The sequence below is a fragment of the Epinephelus lanceolatus genome, chromosome 13 (assembly GCF_041903045.1).
Source record: "Epinephelus lanceolatus isolate andai-2023 chromosome 13, ASM4190304v1, whole genome shotgun sequence".
Classification (NCBI taxonomy): Eukaryota; Metazoa; Chordata; class Actinopteri; order Perciformes; family Serranidae; genus Epinephelus; species Epinephelus lanceolatus.
Genome location: NC_135746.1, coordinates 38,040,026 through 38,067,405, shown reverse-complemented (window position 1 = coordinate 38,067,405; position 27,380 = coordinate 38,040,026). Strand labels below are relative to the sequence as shown.

The following is a 27,380-nucleotide window of genomic DNA, read 5'->3' as shown; positions in this document are numbered from 1 at the left end:
ATGATTTTACTAAGCTCTCAGTTTTGTCCACCATGTGTGCTGCTTTGGCTTTGTCTAAAATTTGACATAAGCCACAACAGATGTCACAGTAGACATTACATAAGATAAAAGCAACAGATGATGCATTTCAAAACCAAACTTCAAAGCCTGTTGATCCAACAGACTTCGTCTGACTCAAACATATCCAGTGTTCTGCTGACCTGCATCACAGTGATGGTATTTGTCATTTTTAGTAAGACATTGTGTTTTTGCAGTAAACAGGCTGGGAAGAACTACTGTAAGAAAAACATTTTAATCAAGAATTCTGTACACTGACTTAGCACAGAGTCAATACATGATTTAATATGTCACTATGTTGATGAGAGGAGTTAGAGGAGATGGAGATATGAAAGTAGAAAAAGCTCCAGTTCCATATGAGAATGACACTGATGTCTATGACTGCTACCGAGTGTAACTCAGAGCATATCTAGAAAAAAGGTCAACTGATCAAACAATGACGTTAAACCACGACACCCTGAAGATTTAACTTAAAAAAAAATAAACAAAAAACAGGATTTACAGCACAAACTGCTGCTGTTTAAACACAAACTCACCTTGATTCTGTTAATCAATAATTACCAAACTTTTCACTATAACCAACACAATATCTGAGCCACATAAAAGAACTTTTGATAAAAACAGATGCTACAGGTTTGTCCATCTGATACCTTGTGTCAAATGAAGAGCTGTGCAACACACTACACCTTGAGTTATAAATCATCTACAGAACATGTTTTTTCATAACAGATTACAGCCCAATCGGCAGAAAAAATATTCCCATTGTCTGCAAACCACGGAAATGTGACATTGCACATTATTACGTAGAAGATACGTTTTAACAGCGCTGTGGTTAACATGTGGTGGGTTTAGGCACAAAAGCCACTTGGTTATGGATAGGAAAAGATCATGTTTTGGCTTAAAATACTCTCTTTTGGGGGCACAATCCCCAGCAATGTCTCTTTAAAGACAAACTGCTTTTTGTACCACTATCCCCGCTGGAAAAACAGTGGTCACAACAGAAAATCTAAGCCTAAAAATCCGAAAACACAGTGTGAAAACACAGTGATAATTCACTAAATAAAAATAAAAAAAAACACCCATGTTTGGTGGCTAAAGAAGCCTCTGGAAAAATAGTGACAGGTTGCTAAAACCAGCCATGCTTGGTGGCTTAAAAGCCTCTGGGAAAACAAGAACAAGTTGCTAAAAACATACATGCTTGGTGGCCAAAAAGCCTCTGGAAAAACAGTGACAGGTTGCTGAAAACATCCATAATGGGTGGCTTAAAAGCCTCTGGAAAAACAAGAACAAGTTGCTAAAGACACCCACGTTTGATGGCTTAAACGACTCTGGAAAAACAACAACAAGTTACTTAAAAAGAAGACATTTGGTAGCCAAAAAGCTGCTAGAAAAACAATGACAGATTCCTAAAAAAAAAAAAAAACATGTTCGGTGGCTAAAAAACAGTTTGGTTGTTTGTTGGTCTTGAGCAGTGCTCTGCAGCTTGGCAGGCATCTTGCCCAGGTGTCACACCATCTATCATCCCCTCCACCTCCCAATGACAAAGTAATGTTATATACTATGTCACTTTAAAAACGCTCATATGATAACATATTCGTGGTTTGCAGAATTGTACAATGGCATCATTATCTTCTGGCGACTGGGCTGCAGTTTGTCCTTGTAAAACTGCATGTTTTTGAAATGAAATATTTCATGCTTTCAAGTTTCACCATAGGTGTCAATTCAGCTTAACTGTTTGATAATTCAGTGTTCTGCACACATCACAAATATATAGAAATATAAATCGCATTGGTAATCTCCTTAGAATGAAGTGACTTTCTGAGACTGCAGCTCTGTTCTGTTCAGTTGGCCCAGACCAAAGAATATCAATGATACATTGTTGCCTCTTAGTTTTGGTCCGCAAACATGAACTCACTTGGACTGACAGGTAAGTCACTGACTACAGTCACACAACAAGCTTTAGTGCTCAATTCAGATTCATTGCTCAGATCCAGTTTTCTTGTTTGGCTGTTGTACTAATGAAATGATGGGAAAGCACACGTTGGAGCTGTTTCACATCTTGATGCATTGCACCATCCAGTAAAGTTGTTCCCACATTGATACCGGCATTGGACATGCCTCTAATACTGCTTAAAATGCTAGGATTGCAATGCACCGATGCAATACCACGTAATTTATTAAAATTTAAGTGAAATAAAGTGACAGTTTTCCCAAAAATCAGTTGTTCTTCGCCGCTTTGAAACAGTAGCCTACACAAGTTGCGCTGTGCTGCTAATGGCAAGTACTGTTTTTGAGTGACGACAAATTGATTTACAGTAAATAGTTTGTTAGCCAGAAGCAAAATGTCAAATTCAATAATAAAAGAAAGGTCTATGGCATTCATTCTATGTTTGTATTTGTTCATGTTTTACAAAGGCCATGCCATTCAACAATAATAGCAATTATTTACACCCATACAGGGTTAGCGGTATACAGCAGTTATTTTTATTTTTTATTCTTTTTTAACTCACCGTTATCGAAATGGTATTTGGTATCGTCCCATACACAAGTTCAGGTATAGGTTCAGGTATAGTAATCAGTATTCAGAAGAAAATAATGGTATCAGAACATCTCTGCCATACAGGCAACAATATGATTTCCTGAAAAAGCATCTCTCCATTTGTTGAGCTGCTGTTGTCATGTATCTTGGAAATGCTCACACAGTCCTTGCACATTAGACCTACTGCTTTGCGCTTGCCAGTGCGCTTGTTGATTATAACAGGGCCCTGCGAAAGTGAACCTGTCCTGTCATATATAAGAAAACTGCACATAAACCAATACCAAAAAAGTTCCCCCTCAGAATTTACTGACGCATTGCCTTCTATTTGTCTCAAGCCCTTGATTGAAGAATTTATTGAGCTCTGAACCAGTTGAGAAACCTCTAACCAATAACTGGTAACAACCTCTTAAATTCAAACTTTTCAGACAAAGTGGCACTGTGACAAAACATTTGACGCCCCAAAAGTACACATCATGGTAAACAATATGTATCAAGATGAAGCCACACTGGATAATATTGTGCTTTATTTGGCAGACAGTTTCAGCTGTATGTGGTCCTGTAAGACTGTTCCAGGTCCCTGAGGTTCTGTCCTGTCAAAAGTTTGCAGAGACCTGAGGACAGAGGGGAAGTTGAATGTGCTTGGGGGTTCAGGTCTGCCTGAAGACCTCTACTGTACACTGGTCTTTCTTTGGATTGGACTGTTCCATCTTCCATCTTTCAAATTTGAAGACACAAAAGCCTGACTCTGCAAGCTGAGTGCCCAAGTCTCCACTCAAGTGCATCAGTTACTCACTTTGACAAGCAGGGAGGCAGATATTTCACACTTCTGCCAGAAGTGTTCACAGCTCTGGTTTGAGTCCCATCTGTGTTAGGAGTAGATAGACCAGTAGATGATGTTGAAGAGGATGTAAGATCCAGGAAAGATGACCCGGGAGTATTTGTCTATGGCATGCGTGTCGATCCAGACGTTGTTGTAGGCGCCAGAGCCAACATGGCCAGTGACCTGGTCGGTCTCCATCGCCAGCTGCACCAGCATCCTCTCCCTCTTTACCCCATTCTCTTCTGGCATGCCGTAGTTCCCTGTTGTGTTGGCATCCACCTCACTGTAGCTGGCTGACATCATGCCAGGATGGGCCATACCACAGGTACACGGCAGCTGCAAATAGACAAAGAGTACTTAATGGCTGTACAAAACACTATGGGCTCTAGTTTTGCAGACCGGGTGCGGCGGGGGCGCAGCGCACCTGCGCTTTGCCAACTGGGTGTGGCCAGGCGGATTTTGTAAGTGTGGCACACCGTGCGCCCTGGCGCAGCTACTCCTCTTTCCCACCTCCGTCCCTCCTACCTGCGCAAGTCCGAAAGAGGGAGGAGAGAAGGCGTGGAGTGGTTTTTACACAGCCCATTCACATCACACCATTCAAATGAGCCCCTCTCCTCACCCTTAAATGCGCCGCGCGAAGGCGTAATGAGAGTTTACTCAATTCGCCATGGCAGAAGAGAGCAGCAGCGTCAGATGGCCAAACTTCTCCAAGGAGGAAACTGATGTTTTGGTCCAGGAGGTCCAAGCTCGCAGTGTCTGAATATACGGAACTGCGAGCAGACCTCCACAGGCTGATGATGCAAAGGTAGCCTGGGAGGAGGTCACCACAATTGTAAATCAATGTTGCGTTTCTCTCGTGCGCGCGTGCGCGCTCTCTCTTCCTCTCTCGCAGTCTCACTCTGTTTCTTTTCTTTTGACTTTTCTAAGATGACAGATGCTGAATATATACTCCCTATCTGATGCTGTGGCTGTTTGTGGTTGGCTGAGAGGGATGTGAACTCACTAGTTTGCAGCTGTGTTAATCAAATCAGGTTGGGTTTCCTTTACGCGTGCCAAACGTGCCAAACGGTGCCAATCCCCTTTGATCTGACATCAGATGTGACGGGACAGTCGATATTGAGATACATTTATGTGCTGATTGCAGATAGCTGCATTGAATAGTGGTTTTTGTGGCTATTTATTGCATCGTTAATGTGCCTGATATTCTGGAAACCTGCCTTTGAGGTTTTGGTGACGTGTGCGCACTGTCCGCCGGTCAGCCAAACTTCGGCTTACACCGGCTGTGCTCCCCCTGCGCTGACAGTAGACGTGGTTTCAGTTGGCGAGCTTTTAGCGCACCTTTGGCGAAGCCTTTTGGCACGAAACTGTCACTGCGCCAAGCTGGATCTGTTGACACCTCCCCCTGCTGCGCCGCCACACCCATCTCAGCGCACCTCGGTCTGCCAAACTACCAAACTGAGCGTGCCTCGGGTTGCGCTGCTCGAAACTAGCTCTGCGTGGGGTTCGCCACCCTGCGCCACCCTGCGCCACGCCGGGAAACTAGAGCCCTATATGTTTACAAAAAAAAAAACTTGTTTCTTATGCTCATCAACTTTTAAATCCAGAAACTTATTGAAACTAGAATTACCGCCCTGTGGTTGTATGCCTCCGTGCACAAGTCAAGTTTTTCTTACAGTTTACATCCATGTCTGTGAAAACATGGATGCTTTGCACCCATTTTCCAGCTGGCAGCACAGTCGATCTATATAATCAGCACATTTTCAAGGTGGACACCCACGATTAGTGTCACCAATTCAGTATCTAACCAAATATTTTCCCCTCTGTTCCTGATATATGACTAACGGCCAGAAAAGTGTTTTTTCAGAAGATGATGATGTCACAGTGAAGCTGACCTTTGACCTTTTGGATATAAAAAGTCATCACTTCATTATTTTATCCTATTTGATATTTGTGTGAAGTTTTGTCATGATTTGCATGTGTAATTCTTGAATTATGGCCAGAAACATATTTGTGTGGTCAGACTGACCTTGACCTTTGACCACCAAATTCTAATCAGGTTGTTCTTCAGTTCAAGTGTTGAACTTGGAAAAATTCCCTCAGGGGTGCCCTTGAGATATTGTGTTCACATGAATGAGACAGATGAGGTCACATAGTCCTTGACCTTTGACTACAAAAATCAAGTTGGTTCATCATTGAGTCCAAGTGAAAGTTTGTGCCAAATTTAAAAAAAAAATCCCTCAAGCTGTTCTTGAGAGTTTATGTTCATGAAAATGAGACAGATGCAAGGTCACAGTGACCTTGATCTTTGACCACCAAAATCTGAACAGTTCATCCTTGAATTCAAGTCAACCTTTGTGCCAAATTTGAAAATTCCCTCAAGGCATTCTTGAGATAACGAGTTCATGAGTACAAGAGAATAAGAAAGACAACGTCACAGTGACCTTGACCTTTGACCATTAAAAACTAATTAGTTCATTGTTGAGTCCAAGTTCACAAGGATGGGATGTATGTACATACACCCGGAGAACCCGAAAACATAATACCTCTGGCGACAGCTATTGCCGGCACAGAAGCATAAAAATATATGTTGCTTTTAACTGATGACTTTAGTAAATGCACATGTACCTCTTGGCATCTGTAGCATGGAGATGAGTGACTGGTACTAACCCTCTCCCGGAGTGCCCTTTCCTTGCGTTCTTGTAGAGTAGACAGGTAGTTGACTGCAGCGTACTCTAACACGGACAGGAACACAAAGACAAAACTGACCCACAGGTAAATGTCCACAGCTTTGATGTAGGAGACCCTGGGCATGGAGGCATTGACTCCCGTGATGATGGTGGACATGGTGAGCACCGTAGTTATACCTAAAGAAGGACAACAGCTTCAGAGCAAGTGAAACCAGTCTAAAATGTTATGTTGCAGTTATAGTGATAAACATAAAGGGAATTTGTCTGAGAAAATTATTACTATTTTCCCCTGTTTAAGACCATGCTGCTTCCACTTATTTGCTCAGAATACAATCGTGATGTCAAGTATGTGCCAATATTGACTGACACAAGTGCTGAAGAAAAATATATGTTCAGAACTTGACTCAACAAAATATCAAGTTTAAATAGTCACCTATAACTGCCATTTGATTATGGAAGCTGTGGGCTGCCAACATTAAAGTCACAATGAAGAAGGAGTTGAAGTGTGTTTAAAGGAGCTTTACTTGATATTCAGAGCACCACCCTTTAGCATCCGTATGAGACACACTGGGCTATATCATTAGTAGATGCTCTAAGCAACTGATGGGTTAAACCAGCACAGGACTTTCACCCAGGAGACTGGTGGTCGTGTCTTGTGTGAAACCAAAAGTCAACGTTGACTTATATTAACTTTGTAATGTAATATGTGTAATATGACGTTATGTCAACAAATGTGCTTATATCAATCCAAATCCTAATCTTTTTTTTTAAACCTAACCAGGTATTTTTGTTGCCTAAACTTAACGAAGTAAGCCAAAAACAAGGTAAACATATGCTGGTTGAAGTTTATTTTGAAAAGACACTATGTAAATAACATGCGAAAACTGTACATTACCTGTGAAAATGGCAGTGTATTTAGTGTATTTTGTATTTTGCACATAACAGCACAAACTGATCACTGTTCCTCTTAAAAACTCATGCTAGAGGGGTACCTAGAGTATAACATTTTAATATGTAGGATTTTTTATTTTTATTTTGATGCAAAATGTCTTTTGAGACATATTTGGCATTTAACAAAAGATAAATGAACAATCAACACAGGGACACAGGATTAGAACCTAGAAAATGTGTTGTGCTATAATGCTGTAATGATAATAAATTGCATGTGAAATGCATTTGGCAACATTCTGACGGTAATTCTTATTTTTAAACACATTTTTAAATTTTACTTTAGAAATAACCATTCTTCATTCAAATGGAAAAAAGAAATTTCAATTTATTTCATTTGAGTCATCGAGAAAAATTACAATGTGAAATTTCGTTCAGATTAGATAGAACTAAGCGAGCAATCACTTAGCTAACCAATGCACCAATTCTCTAACAATGGCAAAGCCCTCTTACCTAGTGGCACTCTAGCAGGGACGGCCCTGCGGTCAATCCAGAACGACACCCAGGACAGCATGACCATCAGAGTGGCTGGGAAGTAGGTCTGCAGCAGGAAAAAGAAGACGTGCCGCCGCAGAGTGAAGTTGATGTACAGACGGTTGTACCAGCCTGGAGATGAGATGATGTTAGACGTCACATAGACCTCAGATATTAGATATGTACAGTCAGGTCCATAATTATTTGGACAATGATACAGTTGTTGTCATTTTGGCTCTGTACACCACCACAATGGGTTTTAAATGAAACAATGAATACCTGCTTAAAGTGCAGACTCTCAGCTTTCATTTAAGGCTTTTTTCAAAAATGTAGTATGAACCGTGTAGGAATGACAACCATTTCTTCACACAGTCCCCCAACTTTAAGGGCTCATAAGTATTTGGACAAACTAACATAATCATCAATTAAACAGTCAGTTTTAATACTTGGTTGCAAATCCTTTACAGTCAATGACTGCCTGAAGTGTTGGACACATAGGCATCATCAGATGCTGGGTTTCTTCCCTGGTGATGCTCTGCCAGCCCTTTACTGCAGCCGTCTGCACTTCCTGCTTGTGTTTTGGGTGTTTTGCCCTCAGTTTTGGCTTCAGCAAGAGAAACGCATGCTCAGTTGGATTCAGGTCAGATGATATGACTTGGCCATTGCAGAACATTCCACTTCTTTGCCTTAAAAATGTCTTTGGTTGCTTTTTATCTGAGCAGATAATATAGCCCCAAACACTTCAGCTTTCATCCTGCTGCTCTTGTAAGCAAGACAAGACTTCACTAGAATAAATACAGAGGGTTTATCACAAGATGCAAACCATTGGTTAGCCTTAAAAATGGAAGGCCAGATTAGAGTTTGTCAAAAACCATCTAAAAAGCCTGTACAGTTGTGGAACAGCATACTATGGACAGATAAAACAAAGATCAACTACCAGAATGATGAGAAGACAAGAGAAGGAAGAAGGGAAGGAACTGCTCATGATCCAAAGCACACCACCTCATCAGTGAAGCATGGTGGAGGTACTGTTATGTCATGGCCATGTATGGCTGCCAGTGGAACTGGTTCTCTTGTATTTATTGATGATGTGACTGCTGAGAAGAGCAGCAGGATGAATTTTGAAGTGTTTGGGGCTACATTATCTGCTCAGATTCAACCAAATGCTTCAAAACTCATTGGACGATGCTTCACAGTGCAGATGGACATTGACCTGAAGCATACTGCAAAAGCAACCAAAGACATTTTTAAGGCAAAGAAGTGGAATGTTCTACAATGGCCAAGTCATATCATCTGACCTGAATCCAACTGAGCATGCGTTTCTCTTGCTGAAGCCAAAACTAAGGGCAAAACACCCAAAACACAAGCAGGAAGTGCAGACGGCTGCAGTAAAGGGCTGGCAGAGCATCACCAGGGAAGAAACCCAGCATCTGATGATGCCTATGTGTCCAACACTTCAGGCAGTCATTGACTGTAAAGGATTTGCAACCAAGTATTAAAACTGACTGTTTAATTGATGATTATGTTAGTTTGTCCAAATACTTATGAGCCCTTAAAGTCAGGGGACTGTGTGAAGAAATGGTTGTCATTCCTACACGGTTCATACTACATTTTTGAAAAAAGCCTTAAATGAAAGCTGAGAGTCTGCACTTTAAGCAGGTATTCATTGTTTCATTTAAAACCCATTGTGGTGGTGTACAGAGCCAAAATGACGACAACTGTATCATTGTCCAAATAATTATGGACCTGACTGTAGATCTAAATCAACAGACAGCTCTGCACTTTCTGTCAGTACCTGTGCTGCTGTAGAAGGCCAGCTTGGTGGTGGTGTGGAATTCCTGGATGAGGAACTGTGAGAGAGAAATTCTTTCATCTGTGTTTAACGACCTGTTCCCTTCCTTCCAGTACAGCATCAGGTCATCATCTGTATAAGCATCTGGAGAGATAAAGAGCAAAAACTAAGTATCTGTGGCACAAATTCTGTTTTCCCCAATAAAACAATAACAACTGAGTGAAGACTGTAAAGTGCAATAAGAACATCCTCCACAGTCTCTGGTCTTATATAATAAGTACATGGGTGCAGATCCCGGGGAGGACGGGGGGGACATGTCCCCCCCAAATTCTGAAAAACACAAATTGTCCCCCCCAATTCTAAATAGCTTAAATGATTGAAATTGAACAAATGTATACAGTAGTCCTATATACTGGGAGAAAGGGACGATGATGAGGAGAAATGGGAATCCGTGAGAGGCGAGAGATGAAAACGTGAGTGGACATAACATGCCTGAGACCCTGAAACTAGAAGTAGCATTAACTAATAGCGAAGCAGTGAAAAGGAGGGTGATGGCTGGTTCCATGTACTACTGGCTGTTTAAGAGAAATAAACAGTAAAGGTAAGCATATGATTCTCTTTGTAGTGCTTTTTGAATGACTTGGTGATGGTGATGAGCCTCTATGAAATCGTGAAATATGCTGGCAATCTCAAGCGCTCTGTGGGCATGATTTGCACACGTGCAATTAAAAAAAAATCACAACTGATTGTTTCCCCTCCAAACTTGTCATCAGATCTGCACCCATGAATAAGTATCATTTCCTTTAAGGTTCTGTATGTAACTTTCAGAAAATCCCTCTTATTAGTGACACCTCTCTCTGAGGCCATTAAGTGAACAAAAAAATACAACACTGGCCTTGTTATTAAGCCATACTGTGTCCCTGCACTAGAGAATTTTGTTTCTGGTATACTTAACCTACTGTATTAGTGATGATGAATCAATCTAACGAAGCAAGGTCAGCTGCATTTGAGTGTCTTAGGTATAGTATACCTTACCTACTTTACTGATGGTGAATCAATCAAAACAAAGCACAAGTTATGTGGCCTATAACCCTTTCTGTTCTGTAGCCTGTAATGCAGTAGTATCAAAACATATCATACACTTATTTATTAACGATAAGCATGGCAAACAATATGCTAGAAGCCAAAGCATTAAAACCAAATCTGATTAGTCAGCTTACAACACTTACACAGTGGCATGGAGATGATAAAATGTGATACAGCATATTAAAGATACGCTCAATTGGCTGCTTTATTTATTGATTATACTGGCATGATGTAATTCAGTGATACTTGAACGTTATTTACTGATACAGAAGTGCAATAAATACATGATATCCACTCCGGGCAATGGACATAGGCCCCCATGCTAGAGATGGGGCCTGAGGCTGGAGCTCTGCAGCTGCACACTATTGTGCAGTAGCGGAGCTGAGAAGACATGCAGCACGCTGTTGGGAGAAGGTTGCCTTTAAGACTTTCTGCCAGGAAGGGATTTCTGGGTTAATGTCTATTTTTTGTCCCCACTGAAGTTTTTTTGGGGGTGGGGGGCTTTACCTTATCCCTTGCAAGGGTTGCTGTAAAGCCCTCTGAGGCAAATTGTGTTTTTGACATTGGGCTTTATAAATAAAATTAAGATTGAATTGAACTGAATTTAATTGTGGGCTGCACGGTGGTGTAGTGGTTAGCATTGTCGCCTCACAGCAAGAGGGTTGCGGAGTTTGCATGTTCTCCCTGTGTCAGCGTGGGTTTTCACCGGGTACTCGGCTACAGTCCAAAGACATGCAGGTTAATTGGTGACTCTAAATTGTCCCTTGGTGTGAATGTGAGTGTGAATGGTTGGCTGTGTCTATGTGTCAGCCCTGTGATAGTCTGGCAACCTGTCCAGTGTGTACCCTGCTTCTCGCCCAGTGTCAGCTGGGATAGGCTCCAGCCCCCCCGCGACCACCAACAGGGTAAGCAGTTATGGAAAATGGATGGATGAATTGAATTTCTTTGGATTTTCACAGAAATCTTGGTCCTAGTCCTTTACACTAGCTGTTTTAGGCAACCAAGGAAGTTCTCAGTTTTTAAGTTACTTTACAATCTAGTTCTCCATGGGCAATAAAAATGATTTATACATGTACAAAGTTGCATACAGTACCTGTAATCTAGCATGTTGACATAGTAATATAGAAAACATGACAGAGGGAGAAAGATCTTAGTGCTTCTGCTGCTACAAGATTTTCTACAGAAGTCACAGAAATGATCTGAATGCAGTTGGTGGAAACTGTAACAGCAGAGAAGAAGAAAAACCACATCAAGTTTGATCTCATCCGTCACTTACAGCTCTCTATCTCCAAAGAGCAAGTCTGTGTATCGAGAGGGAAGCGACTCAGGTCCATGCTGCACATGGCTGTGACTGTCACCCTGCAATGACAAAACAATATTACCAGATGAATAATTATTTCAGTTACACTCTTGGCATGTGAGCACAGCTAGTTATGCTTGTTTTGTCTGGTGATAAACACTGTAAATAGTGGCCACTGACTTTTCATTATAGTTCCATAATGCATGTGTAACCTTTAGCAGAGCATTAACCTTCCATATTCACAGACAAATACTGAGTGGGTCAGGGGTTTCAGCAGAGATTTGGTTTCCAGCACAGAGATGATAAATGAAAATACATAATCCAGCTCATAGGACGAGATGAGGCTACACGGTCTGCAAGCGAGGTCTACAAACTGTCATCCTCACTCGCCAATCTGCCTTAGTCTGGAAAATCTCCAACCAGCACCAACCCCACACAGATTAACCCAGGCCATGTGATGAGTATGCTTATATCTCCCACTTACCATCAACTACTCTTCCCTCATTCACACAGAAGACATTCACCAGGTAAGAAAATATCATTATGCTCCTACTATCAGTCACATATATTTTAAATCACCCTTTAGCGCCAACATTCAGATATTTCCAAATAAATAGTGAATGCTGGTGAATAATGTCACCAGCATTGGTTTGTTCCAGTCTGTCAGGAAGGCCGTACTATGCTTGTGTGGGCACAGGAGGCAGATGACCAGCTGTTAATCTCTGCCCTGCTCTGTAATGTGGATTACAAAATCAACTATCTTGGCTCTGAGCCTCCTCTCGCTCGCCAAAATTACAAGGTCTTGCTCAGCAGTATTAGCGGTCCTAATTGGCAGAACGTTATCCCCTTAAATACACATCTTGTAGCGTGGCAGCTGGTGCCACTTTGTCTTGGCAGGACAGCCGACGGCAATCACATCCCTGAACACCCACTAACATCATAACCTGCCCCACTTAATAAGTATTACATGTCCTCTACGTATCTAGTACTACAGAATACAGTGGAATAAAATTTAAAATGTGAAACTGTTTCGTTAATGTTTGTATCAAGTGTTTTTTTCAGGTAACACTTGATAATGTCGTACACACAGTTTTGAGTAGAGATCATGGAAGACTCATTCTAATAGCAGAAATGTTGGCTTGTCACACTAGGAAAAGCACAGATGTACTAAGTGACAACATAAATGGCTTTTGAAGTGTCCCAGTAAGACATGACAGTGTGACTGACATGAACAACGTAGGACCCTGGAGCTGAAGCAACTAAGTGGAATTCAGCTATCATTCGATTATTTACACTTGTGATTTTCCTACTGGGACATTTAAAAATGTCTTCTGTGAAAATGGCTTAGGAATAAAGACCATGTGTCTACAGCTCCATTTCGACTGGATTTATTTCTCAGGTTGGATGTTTTCAGTATAACCTGCAGTTCAGTGATTTAAATCCCATTTGGAGCACATATGTCGGATTTTTTTTGTTACCCCAGATATAACCTCAGCCCTGCAGCACTGCTCAGTTCAGTCCAGAGATACACTTTGTGTTTAAAAAAAAGTATACCTCTGAGTTTTAATAAAGAAAGCACATAATGTTGATTTTTATCAGCTAAGTGCATGACAGTTGAAGTAGAAAAGGATTTTACTAAACAAAGACATGCAGGTTAGGTTAAATGGTGACTCCAAATTGTCCGTAGGTGTGACTGTGAGTGTGAATGGTTTTCTGTCTCTATGTGTCAGCCCAGTGATAGTCTGGTGACGTGTCCAGGGTGAACCCTGCCTCTCACCCAATTTCAGCTGTGATAGGCTTCATAGTTCCAGTAGTAATAGTCACACATCACTTTTGGAGACAGCAAATAATTGTATTTCCCAAAATGGTGAACTGTTCCTTCAAACTGCTGCTGAGTTAAAGGAACACTTTACACACACAAAATGATTATTTGCATATCAATTACTCACCCTGTGTTACACAGAATTTGTGAAGAAATCTTTGTTTTTTTATGCACACATCCATGGTGAACAAAGTATCTAAAAACTGAGAAAATTTGTGATGAATTGCATTAAAAGGGGGCCACATTTCACAACAACAAAAACTATTACTAAACATCAATTTACAAACTGTTACACAACCCATGCAGTATAATCAAAGTCTCATTTATCCAGTCCTATGCTCAGTTCTTCCCAAACACATGCATTTTCTCCAAAACCTTTGAATTTAAAGTCCAGGTAAAGCAAAAGTAAATATGTGTAATGAGTCACACCACAGAAAAATGTGTTATTAAGCAAATTTGAATAATATAAGAAATCACAGAGTATCACGGGGGGGGGTGTTAAAGTTAAAATCAGAGCCAGAGGACACTGATGTGCCCAAAAATCAACCTAGTTCTTCTCAGTCTGCATAAGAGTGGTAATTTTAATTTATTATTAGGGGTCGCTGCGTTGCATCATCACACACACGATACTCAAGAATGAATGATTCTGCCAACATATGCTGATATCCAGAATCCTTAAGTCTTGACCACTGATACAGTTGTTTTGGTTATAGTTATTATCTCAATTATTCATCCAAGTTCTAAATTGACAGTTAATGAGACTGAGTTAATTAAATGGCTATCACTGTCCTTTTTCACAGGGTGTTGCCCCACAAGATGATTTAATATAAATTAAATAAGTGTATAATAATAAGAGTTCAGCAAAAATAAATGTGTTTGGGAAGCACTGAGTGTACGAATGGATTAAAAAAACTTTTTATTATACTGTATGATTTGTGTGAGAGTTTGTAAACAGATGTTTTGATACAGTTTTGCTGTTGTTAAACACAGTCCGCCTTTAACTCCAATTCATCAAGAGTTTTTGGATTCTCCGTTCACTGTGGATGCATGCAAGAAAAACAAACCAACTCAATGTAACATGGGGTGAGTAACTAATATACAAATAATAATTTTGTGGGTGAAGTATTCCTTTAACCACTGCTAGTTGTTTCATACACGTCAAGTGTTGGGGGGGAATTACCGGAGGCTGTAGAGGACTTTGCCATCTGGGTAAACTCGCAGCATGACGTTTTCAGTGGTGGTGTCATGGGTGAAGGACCTCTTAGAGTGGACAAAAAACATGTCAGGTACCCAGATTTTCTTCACCAGGCGGCCATCGAAGGTCATGCTTAGGTTGTTGTTGCTTTTGAAGGACAGACGTTCATCTTTCCAATAGTGCCTCAGATACAGGGTCATAGTAAAATCCTTAAACAAGAATATACGTGTCTGTTACATTATTATCTCAACTAACAACATACATGCATTTTCTTACTTATAGTTTGGTCCAGACATACCATATCGACCTCTGAAATAGCATCCAAACTTTCAACCTGAACATCCACTCCGACAGGGACTGCAGGCCCTAAAGAAATATGCAGCAGTTTACAAAGATGCGTTAACCTGTAAGTTATTGTAGGCTTAACATATTAAAATACATCAGAGGACAGTAGGAGTGCAGATGTAGCCCAGGTGCCTTATTCTGAACTGTCTGGATTATCTTGTTTATTTGAAGGGTTGTGACTCCTTTTTAGGCTAACCCTTTTGCTTCAAACAATGACTTCTGCTCTCTTTCATCCAAATCCCCATCAAAGCAGTTGGGTGCAGATTTCCAAAACAATGGCACAGAGCCAATGGAGTGAGCAAGTGAGTACTCTAATCCTAATTGACTTTATAGTGCATGCTGGGTTTTTCCATCTTTTTCCTTTTTTTAATAGGGCTTCAGATTTTAAAAATAGAAAAATCAAAATTCCAGATGCATTCTTTGAAATCTCCTGATGAATTAGCCTAGGACTATTTAGTTAGTGCAACCTATTTCCTTATTCAAAGTCAAGTTCTTACCTTTCTCAGGACTTGACTCATGGAATTACATCATTGCATTTTTTTAAAAGATTATTTACACACAGGGTCAAAATCCTGATTGTGCTTCCATCTAGTACAACAAGTCCATTAACCCACATGACCAAATAGGTCCACAGGAGCATTTCCTAAATTAGCGCACGTACCAGTGGATAAAAGGATAGCTTGTTAAGTTTAAGTTTTAAATAAATGGTTAATAATGTTCTACAGTAGCAGCTGCACCGAAACTCCTTGATTAGGTTTAGAAAAAAGACAATGGTTTGATTTAAGGGGTTAGGGTTAAGGATTTGACATGCAGTTAGACTCTCTGAGAGGCATTTTATTTGGCGCATACTGAAGCCTTAATCCTAAGTCATTTTTGTGTCCAAACCTAACCAAACCTTAACTATTGATGCAGCATAGAGGTTTGTGTTTGCTGTTAACTTACTCTGCACACACCTGTTTCATGAAGCATTGATGTACATCAGGGTAAGGGAACAACTCTCCTAGTCATGTATAATGTATACCTTATCACTAGAGTGCAGAAAGACTCCAAAACAAACATAGCTTTTTTTATCAGCATCTTGTTAAATTTTCACCTCTGCTTTTTTATTCTGGGTAGGTAGCGTGCACATGGCTCATCTGTGCTGGAAATGGCCACTTAGGGTTTTATGTGGGGGGCTGGTGAGAGCAGTGAGATTCATACAGCCTAAGAAACCTCCTGAGACTAATAAGACTCGATCTAGTAACAGTGAAGACCAATCAAAGTCTGCCATTAAGTGAATAAATGCTTTCCAAGCACTCCATGTGAGATTTCAGACCTCTGGGGGAAATGGTAGTGTGAAGCTTTAAAAAGCACACAGATTCTGGCTCTGAGCACTGCGGATGTGGCAGATTGAGATTGGAGTTGAAACCTAAAGCTACATATTATAGCTGCTTGGTAATTAATCACTGGCCCACAGCAGCAAGGCTCAGACATACAGTAATCCTACTCTGTTATGTCATCACTACAAGCCAGGGCTGGATGCTCTCACCTCACACATTTAGATGAGTGTATAGATAAGATGATGGTGCCATGTCATGGTTCCGATGGCCCATAATGCTGAAGCCCCAGAGGTCTGAAAAATGTCCCACTGGATTGAACGCCAATGTGCCCAATAGGCTGGTGTCCCCAAAACAACTAGCAAATCAGAGGCCAACTAGGGCGGGGCATGCCTTTGCCTAAGACAGTGCAGCAAAGGAGAAAATAAGTCATCGCTCTCCATTGACTTTGTATCACATGAAGGGGCCTCCTTTTCATTTACGTCTGCTAGCAAACAGCACAGATAAGCCTAAAAGCTGCTTTGTGGTGGGATGCACTACCAACGTGCTAAAGAACTCATTACTAAGAGCTTTTAGGGTATAAGATGTGAGGCATCGGCAGGAATGTTTTGGAAAACCGTAGGATCCTGACACTCAGCATGTTTATGTGCAGCAAGCATTTTGCTAATATTGGCCATCCAAACTGTAGAGGTTGCAGCTAACTAAGCTTTGTAATGCCTGTTATGCCGGTGTGGTTTTCAGAGTATGAGGTGTTGCGCTCTGTCTCTATAGTGGAAAGTTCCAATGATGTCATTCTCTATTATACTTAGGCATTTGCTCCTGTTTGGGACAGTGTGTAGTGTATTTTTGGAGAAAAGGCCTTTACTTCAGAACAATGCACGTTTGTTTTCAGAATTTGCTGTTGGACAAATGGGCTTTTGTTCCAATCCCAGCTATTTATGAAATTAAAAGTATCTTTTGACTCTTACGTTGGATAGCCGTTACATTTTGGTTGGAACGAAAATCGGGTTGGGTTGGTTTTAAATGCCTAACGACATTAAAACTTCAGCTTGTATAGATGTTAACATTATGACATTTTGCAGATGTTGGGTTTTGCTCTCCATACCTCGTGACTTAATGTCTTTATTCTACGTCAAGATGACGTTGGCATGAGACGTTTGAAAGAGGTTGGATTTTGGTTACTAAAGATCACAACTAAAAACCAATAAAATATCATTGTCATCTGTTGTCGATATTCTTTGTCAAATTTACATTGCCATTAGACATCCTGACATTGAATTTAGGTCACCCAATGTCACAGCCTAAATTCAACCAAAACGTTTGTGGCCAACTGGGAATGGGACATTTTTTGGCTACTGGGGCTTCGAAGTCATGAGCCGTCAGAACAATGGGCAGCCCCCCACATGATGTGGGTTGGGGTTTAGAATAAAGTCTAAAAGAACACTTGATGTGGCTAATGAGTCAATCAAAACTGAAGCATATTTGGAAAGAGATCACAGTCTACTGGCTGAGTGCATGACAAGTGATTAACTCTGCTCCGTTTAGTTCAGAAAGATGAACCTCCTTACCTCCAAATCCTGGTCGCATTGTAAAGTCATGGTCGTCTATCCTCAGTAGCTGCTCTGACTTTGTATTCCAGGCTTTAGTTATATCTGGACTTCTTTTAATCATGGGGCTGAAGGAAATGTTTTGGAAAACAACAATTAGTTAACCCCTTAACCAGTGCACCAGAAGTTTTAGGTCACTAAGAAAGATGAACAATTCAAGCATATTATTCTGTTCACATTTTGCACTTAACATTTGCCATGACAATGTGCACCAAGTTTGTTCTATCAATCCTTTTGTAGAGTACTGAAGGAAACCTTTCATGCTATTTCTCTCAAATTGATCCAGTCTTTACAAAATATTGCACATACTGATGCTTATCGATGTATCCTCATACAATGGTTTGTATGATATCCTATGAAAACAGACACACGTCTGATATCTAACAAATTAGTGCCCCACAAATAGCATTACATTCTTATATTAAAGTTAGGTATTTAAGGTAAAGTTACTTACTTAATGTAAAGTTATAGAGGTTAGATTGAGGCAAAGTAAAGTTACTGTGGTTAGGGTTAGGAAAAGAAACATGTTGACCATGTTCTGACACCGGTCTCCTGGGGTCCCAAGTCCCAAGTGAAAGTCCTGTGTTTTGTGTCCCATCCATCACCCCAATTTGCTTTCTTCAGGGACCACTTCCTTGTTTAGTCCCATCAGTGCATTGGTCACATAATCGCAGTCTTCCCCAATACGTAGGTTATAAATGAATTACTGGCTAATGATTTCAAAGGACATATATGAATTTTGATGTATTACTTTTCATAGGAAATCATATGACAGTGTATGAGGACAGTCTGTATTATGACTGCTACAACTACATTTGATCCCCTTTGATGACAAAGACATACCAACTGATTGCAAGAAAGAAAGATATTTGGTGCTAGGAGACGCAAACCCACCTTCATCTTTGTACTAATATCTAATGTGTCATGCCCTATGTGGTAATTACCTTCCAGCAGCATGTGTGTTCTGCTACAAAGTTGCCTTTATCTAATTGTTATCACAAAAATGACCACTTGTACATCAATCACTCTGTGTTATGTTGAATTCATGAAGAAAGTTTTTCTCACATGGCTCATAATGAACAAAGATATTGATTGTTTTGGCTATAAAACCAACCCAAACCTACCCCCACCCCCCACCCCAACACCTGGCCCCAACCTCACAGCAGCTCACTAGCATGTGGACAAGACTGACAAAATCCAAAGCAGATTGAGCCTGGTCACAATCTGGAGGGAAGACCATGCAAATAACACAGTGCAAGAGGAGAGGCTTGGAGCCTTAAAGCCTAACTGGCATCCTTTAATATCTTGTTTTAAGATTTTTTTTGATAAGGATGCTTTATGTTTACAATAGTTACCTATAGACCTAAAAATGCATGCAATTAACTTACAAGAAATGTTGTCATACAATCAAACTTGGCCCAGTTGTTGATAACTCAGCCTTGTCTATACAGATGTAAAGTGACTTCTGAGTGTAATTTCCCTGTATGTTTGAACATTTTTATGGCTACTTGCAGCTATTTTTACTGATGTGTCTCCCAAGCTTCTCCCAAATCACCTGTGTGCTATTTAGCAACTATTCTTGAGGTTTCCTGATAATAAGCTTTTCTAGGTTGTACTCCTAACTGTGTCCCACTACTCTGATTTTGTGCATTGTAGCTTCCTGACATCCTATTGAGTTTATGCAGCACAAACGAATAATCTTGTGAATTTCCTAATTCTCAGGGATAAGAATGGATTATATTGGGCTTAATAAAAGCAGCCCATCCTCCTCACTAGATACTGCAAACAATAGAGCGATTAAAATGTTGACCATGTGCCCCTAAGTCCATGCTGATTTAATCTCCACAATAAAATCCTTCTTTCGAGCTCCTGTTATCGTTCTAATTGGACTAAAATACAAACCTAAAAAAAAAAACAAAAAAAAAACACATGCGTCATACCTGCCAATCTTGCGACCGGAAGCTTCTGTTAGAGGTATTTCTCTTTTCGACCTGAAAGACAGAAAAACATTACGTGACTTTATGCAAGTATTATGCAATTTCTAGGAGCATAGCAGGCTCAGTAAACTTGAAAGTAACAGAATTAAGATTTTGGAAGTCTGTGACATCATGGTATCATTCTTATTCATTATATAAACAGCTGTAAAACATACTCACAATGAAAGAGGGAAAATCTAGTGCTATACCCAAAATCACCCAAGGTATGGGTAAACATCTGAAGTTTAAAACAGGAAAGAAGATAATCTAGGCTCTCTTCCCAGATGTCTATAGGATATTAAATAACATAACTAGCACCATTGTTCTGATTTCATAACCATACACACGCACACACATTCCATGAGATGCTGAGTTACCACGCCCCTCCAATGAGCAACCTCAGGCAGTTCCTGATCAGCATACAGTCTCCCAAAGAACAGAGAGCAACTGCTGACTAAACTAGTAAACTAATCTCCTCATCAATGTTGATTGAATTTACTGTTGAAAGAAGTATTTTGACCTTCTCACCTCCACTCCATGGCAAAAACACCCACAAAATTGCAACACAAAGGAAAAAATTGTATATATTTTTTTTAACCCAAAAGTAGTCCTGGCTGACTGAGGTCATTTCTGTCCCTCATATTTGCAGCGACAATTCACACCCAAGAAGCAACATCCGAGGCTGGAAAAAGAAGCCAATGCAGAAGTGCCAAAAACTGCAGTTCATCAACTGGCCACTTAAGGCTTGCTCCAAAACAGAGCCAATCCCATGGCCTCCCATGTTAACATGCCCAACTTTATGGCAGAATTGACTTTTGTTAAGCCCCGCCCCTTTGTGATGGTCCGTTAAGCTGTCGGAGCTAGCATGGAGACCACACTGTCACTAACTTTAATCCCTTAAGAAAAGCTATGAAATTTTTAGAAAGTGATTCGAGACAGAGGCAGGCAGAGGGGTCTACAATATGTGTTTGAAGGATATGTCAAACTCACTCAGCAGCAAAACAGGTTAAAAAGATGAAGACAGGTAGAAGCTAACGCCTAACATACAGATGACAGTGTAAAAGTGAACCACCACATCAATGGTGATCAAGACTGAACACAATGAAAATAGAGGGACACAGTGTGTACAGATGAACGTTTTTTGGCTTCCCCCTGTAGTGCTGCCAGTATCAGCACTATCACCACCTCCGGATGGGCAGGAATCTGCGGGAGAAGACAAACAACTTTCATCTGCACATACTGTGATGACACACAGCTGGTTGAATATTGGCAGTTTCCTGCCTGCTTTCCCTTACTGGTCCCTGTAGGTCTTTATTCACTGTTATAATCATTAATAAGCAAAAGTAGCATGTGTTTAAATTCAGTAGGCTTTATCTTCAGTAGCTAGCTAACCCTACACAAACAAAGGTTTGACTTTGGATTTTTGGACTGAGAAGAAATGTCTACTTCCTTCCAACCTCTACAGGTAATGAGTATTATCATTACATGATGTGCCCCAGGCACAACGTTTATCTTGAAATCTACAAAACCAGCCCTAAAACTTAGAAACTCTGAAACGATTCGATGAGAGTCTGTGGAGCACAGTCATGTAGCCTAGTTGTCGGACTCTGGTTGGTGCTGGTCGATGCTACACTATGATAGGCCAGTCTGTGTTAAATGGGTAGTACTAAGCAAAGGGTCAATTAAACATGTTAACAACCTGGTATAAAAAACTCTATAGCAAATTTTCCTAGGCTTAAAGTTGTGCATAATTAAGGGCGTGGCCGATTGCAGTAACAGGTGGGTGCTTTCACTAGCTGCTAGCTGTTTGCTCGGCGTCATCTCAGCTAGTTTTTCATGCAAATATCAAACTAATAATATGGCTTGCTGTGTGGTAAGTTGTACTAACAAACCATCCAAAAAGTTTTGGTGAGTTAGCTCGTTAACTAGCTAATTAACAAGCTCATGAGTTAGCTTTGGGTCAGTCCAGCAGTGCTAATGGGAGTGCATTCTAGCCACAGTTACTAAACCAGCATGCACCAAAGAATTTAGTGTGTTAATACAGTACTTTTGAACAAAAGGTTTCTATGTGGGGTTGGAAAATAATGATGTTAAAAAAAATATTGACATTAAACTGGCCATAGTAATGCTAATGTTATGTTAATGATAGACTTGGCTAAATACAAGGCAGAGCCGAGCACCCATTGGCTCTGTCTGGCGTGATTGCGGTGGTCTTGTTCATGAATTCTAGTGTTGCCGATGGTGAAGACAGAAAGACAGAGAGGAGCTGTTCCAGTGGACAGGAGGCCAGGTGTCTCCTAAAGGTGGCTTATAACATTAGAGCCAGCCAGCTGGCACTGCTTCCCAGCCAGGCACAGTGGTCGGCCCATGGCTGACTGAGCTGCTTCACCTGTGCATTGGACGGTGTCTACAGCTTAGTTTCATCCCTGACACCTGGTACTGCCTTGGTATAGCCAACCTCAACCCAAACACGTTTTTAAATTAATGAATTAGGAAATAAAGGTATCTGATATTTTGGTACTCAGTGGTGTGATGTCATTCTTCAATCTAGTACCAGAGTTTAACGGGTTTAAAGTTAAGTTACTTTCACTGCTACCCATGGTGAAAAAACTCCTGACCAAAATGTACTGCATAATGTTACACCTGCATTTCAGGTGCACCTGCATAGCATCTTAGCCTTAGTCAGTTTCGTAATGTCAAGCTAGGTGGCCGTATTTCAGCAACCAGGCTTCATTCTGCCTGCATTTTTGGAGTAGTCGGGAGTTAGAGTCACCCATTACCAATGATGATGGCCGGGAGCCTCCCACTAAGTTTCAAAAAGGCTCTTCAGGACCTTAAGGGTATTGTCACAAAGACTACATCCATTATATTAAGTCTATGATTTGCACCTACTGAAAGATGTTGCAGAAGAGCCATGAAGGCCTAGTGCAGGGAAAGATTAACTTTTTTGAACAAGGAAGTAATTTCTTTTCTTAGCAGTGATGATACTTTAACCTCAACTCATCAGCATGGACACAGTGAAACTGAGGAATGATTAAGTGTGTGACTGAGGACAGAGCAGGGAGAGGTCAAAAAGCCGATGAGCTGTCAGGGCACCGTCTGGTCACTTCCTGGCATTTGACCCTAAAACCAAGTTGACTTGAGGATACTGGGTGATCAGTCCTGCATTTTCACTCAGTCACTTATTAAAGCTCAAGGAAAAATATTTGTAGTTCACAGGTCTGACCCCAGCGACCTCCCTCAACAGGTAAATAAGGAACAGTCCTTTACAGATGTGTAGTTAAGGTCACAAGAAGGTCAAGTTCAAAGATGGCTCACATTGGTTTTAAGTCCCTTGATCACCATATCGCAGCTGGAGTGACCCCATTTTAAGATGGTCTCTAGTTTTGTATTAATTCTACATCATACATGTCCTACTTAACATGATGCTGGCTTACTCTTCTAAGCTTTATCTTGATCAGCTGCTTTATGTTCTAAAATTAGAATGTTGTGAGTTTTGTTGTTTTAAAGGCTAATTTGGTCAATATTAAAATTTAATATTTCATGTTTATACTGAACTTATCTTGCACATGGCCAACTGTAACGTCTGATAGACTGACACCTGCCAAACCCAAATAAATCAGCATAATAATCACAAATAACAGTTTCCTGTTTGCGGATGCTGTAACATGGCTCTACACAGTGTACCCCACTCTGTAGTGTTTTCATGGGAGTTCCATAACGTTCTGTTTCTGGACAAAAACGAAAGACTTGGGATCTATCACCTTTTGGGAGTCGTGGCACCCCGTATCTGTTCTTCAACCAGGCCAAAGCAGCTGGTTGGAAATTTGGTCAGGAAAACTATGTATGTGTTTATTGCAGCAAGGAAGAGGTGTCTGAGGTAAGGTTCCCTCATCTGTCCAAGCTTCTCTTTAGACCACTGCTTCAACAGTTTCTTGACTGTTGTCTCATTCTGTGCTAATTTCATCTGAGCTAGCTTCATCGTTCTCGTGTGCCAGCTCTGGTTTTAAATGCTCTGATTCATAAATGGCACAAACACAAATTCCTCATCATTAGGAGCCTCTGGTACATTTTTATCCCAGAGCCACTGTCAACAAAACCCTTAAATATCAAAGAAACTGCTACTCTGCACTAAACCTGACACCAAGGTAGTGCACCATTATGTTACTGTGACCTGTTTAAAATACAATGCAACAGAAGCACAAGTAGAGAAGAGTCTCAAACAATCTAAATATATAAAACAACAGTGAAACAGCTTAAAGGAGTGATTTTCTGTCTCTGGTGGATGGATGTAATGCAAACAACTTCAGTTTAAATGTTTTCAAAACCAAGGAATTAGTCGTAGTCTTTCACAGGAGCTGTGGGGATCACCCACCCTTGGCCATCAACAAAGTTCTACAAGTGGACAGCACGTCAAAGACAACATACCAGATTCTTTTATATATATATATATCCAGGTAAAGTTTGGTGCAGTGGAGAGCATCCTTATGAATGCAATAACTAAGTGGTTTGCCAACATGCCAGCTGAGGACAGGAAGACATCTGGACAAAGTGGTGCATACTGCATCCAGAATTACTTTATGCAATCTCCCACCCCCAGCGGAAATCTATAAGGCTAGACTACAAAACAAGGGCCTTAAAGCTTTAAAGGACCCTTATAACATTTTTAATTTCCTTCCATCTCACAAAAGATTAAGAAGCATTAGGACCACAACATCAAGGTTCCAAAACAATGCATATCCTGAGGCTGTTTGCCTCCTCCTTCTTCCTGACTACATGGCAGACAAGTCAGCAATAATTGTGCAGTAGTTTATTTAAGTTTATTTTACTTTATTTTACTTTATTTTATATATATATATATATATATATATATATATATATATATATATATATACATTTCATATATATACATACATGTATATATACATATATATATATACATGTACATTTCTGCAAACCATCAATGTTACATTTGTACATTATCATGTAGCAGAAACGTTGAAACTTTTCATTTCTTTACATTTAAACAATGCTGTAATTAGCGTGTGGTTAGGCTTAGACACAAAGAAAAAAAACACTTGGTTATAGTTAGGAAAAGATCATATTTTGTCTTTTTTGTATTTTGTCATATTTGGTCTTGGAGGCACAATTACCACTGGAAAAAAAGCGATGTCTCTGCAAAAACCAACCCCTTTTCATGGCACTATCCCCAGTGGAAATATAGATACTGGTTACTAAAAAGCACCCATGTCTGGTGACTAAAAAGCTGCTGGAAAAACAATTACAGGTCAATAAAAAACACCCACGTTTGGAGGCTAAAAAGCCGCTAGAAACACAGTGATGTCAACCGGTTCGGTTGTTGGTCTTGAATAGTGGTCTGCAGCTTGGCTGGCAGTGTCACATCATCCACCATCCCTTCTTCCTCCAATGACAATGACAGCTCATACTATACGTCACTTTAGTAGCGTTACAGTATGGTAAAAAACGTACAATGCTTACACATTCCTCTGGCGACTGGGCTGCTTTGTCTTTATGGGTTATTTGACGCTTCTGCTAATTTCAATACAGGCGCCAGTGTTCTACCTATGGAGCTTTCATGTGTTAGATGTTATTTTACCCACCTGTTTTTGTTTGAATGATTATTTTATGGATATGGATATCACCTATCTGTGTTTAAGTGGCTTCGCTATTTTTTTTTTTAATATAGGTCCAGGAACATGACATGATTCTCATCCCACCACCTACATGATTGTAAACATGTAGTGAATCATTGGAATATTAGGCTTCTTGTGCATTTTAGTACAGTCTGTAAATAGCTATTATTATTTAAAACCACACTTATTCTCGACTGATTACAGTCAGTCAATAAATAAATCTTTCATTAACCCCATAAATGTCTGTGTGAAAATTATATATATGTATATGTATATGGAAAATGTATGACTTTCAATGGACTTTTACTGCTTACTGCACAATAGTAAAGTTGCTGCCAGATGCTTAAAACATAGCCTAGCTAGCTATAGGCTACACATAACCTGTGTCAGAAAGACAATAAAACCAAATCTTATCATTTCTAAATGTGAATCCTCACATTAACTTGAAAGGTCCAGATAGTGGAAAAATGTCTTATTATCTGACATTACTCAACATTTCCTCAGTTGAAAATCATGTATGCAAGTGCAACTTTCAAAGCCACGTTTACAGGGTTTTATTATATTTTATTATAAACCTACTTATTGCTGAAAAATATAGGGTTCTCCTGGCTGTACACAAACTGTATATATATAGACATATTCTTGCTATGCGACAGTTAAAAAAATATGCAAGAACATTTTCCATAGACATATAAAAGACTGTAGCAGCGTATTAAATTGGATAAGTGTATGTTTTTTGTTAACAAATTCTGTTTTTTCATTTATAAGAGGGAGAAGTGTTATTTTCCCTCAAACATGAGAGCCATTGAAGCCAGGGGTTCATTTACACGAGATTAGCTCATAACAAGCCTTGCAATCTTTTACTGATGCTATTGACAACATGCAGATGTGCACCAGTGCCATTTTGTTCTCAGTACAGTTTTATTTTGAAGTATGACAACAGCTCGGCATCTCTGCGTTTTCTGACGTGTAGGTCCGCTTGGATTTGGTAAAACTGATTTAAAGATATGGATTGGATTAAGTTGTTCCAAATTGCTGCATTTAAAAGACAGCACTCTGTGTAGGCTGCATCAGAGGATTTTTTCATGTGCCAGAGCATTAGATTGCTACATAGAGCAGCAAGAGTAAAGGCTTTCGGTTGAGTCACTGTTGTGGTACATTATTGCAGTGACAGAAGGCGGTAACACAATTTATTATGGTTGGGAGGCAAAGTCAATTCCCAGTTATATCCACTCAACTAAGCTTCTCAAATCTCAAACTGTATTTTTTGACAGATGCACAGCATACAGACTGTATAACATGTTTTACATTTCTGCTTTACTAAAAATGACATTTAATTGCTGGCCCTTCTTCCGCCTGGCTGACCTTTCCCAAAGCCACAACAATAGCAATAATTCAGAAAGCACATTAACACACTCAGATTACAGGTTACGTAATCAGAGTAAGTGATTTTTCCAACCTGGCACACGTCACCTTTTGATGCTGTCAGCTAAAAACAGAGAGCTTTGATTAGCGAACATGTCGGAGGGCTCTGTCCTCACTCGACACCCCAGCGAATAAAAGAGACCAACACAAGCAGGTCAAGTCTGCCCTGTCACTAAAGTGGTGTCCAAAAACTAGTGATGGCCTCATGAAGCCTCATGAAGCAATTTCTTTATTTTCTGAGCCCACTAGATGGCGTTCTTGGTTTAAAGAGAGAGGCTCAAAGAATAGCAATTCAGTGTGCTTTCAACCTTTTGTTGAACAAAAAGCGCCATCTAGT

At 40.2% G+C, this 27,380-nt stretch overlaps 1 protein-coding gene across 1 annotated transcript; it reads right to left on the bottom strand.

The window, feature by feature from the left end:
* Window positions 1–331: 331 nt before the first annotated feature.
* On the bottom strand, window positions 332–19,977 carry LOC117270969 (gamma-aminobutyric acid receptor subunit rho-1-like). The gene is made up of 9 exons (XM_033649015.2): window positions 19,929–19,977; window positions 17,950–18,056; window positions 15,019–15,086; window positions 14,706–14,929; window positions 11,680–11,762; window positions 9,321–9,461; window positions 7,505–7,657; window positions 6,084–6,280; window positions 332–3,752 (listed from the first exon to the last, which is right to left on the bottom strand). Exons 2-9 carry the CDS (start codon window positions 18,050–18,052, stop codon window positions 3,465–3,467), a joined length of 1,257 nt encoding a protein of 418 aa, XP_033504906.2. The 5' UTR covers window positions 18,053–18,056; window positions 19,929–19,977; the 3' UTR covers window positions 332–3,464.
* Between the last annotated feature and the right edge of the window lie 7,403 nt (window positions 19,978–27,380).

Excerpts from the sequence above, each read along its gene's own strand:
- LOC117270969 (XM_033649015.2), bottom strand. The coding sequence starts at position 18,052 with ATGATTAAAAGAAGTCCAGATATAACTAAAGCCTGGAATACAAAGTCA. Across the intron at positions 15,087-17,949 it reads AATGCGACCAGGATTTGGAG|GGCCTGCAGTCCCTGTCGGA; the intron begins GTAAGGAGGTTC and ends ATATTTCTTTAG. Across the intron at positions 14,930-15,018 it reads CTATTTCAGAGGTCGATATG|GATTTTACTATGACCCTGTA; the intron begins GTATGTCTGGAC and ends TTCTTGTTTAAG.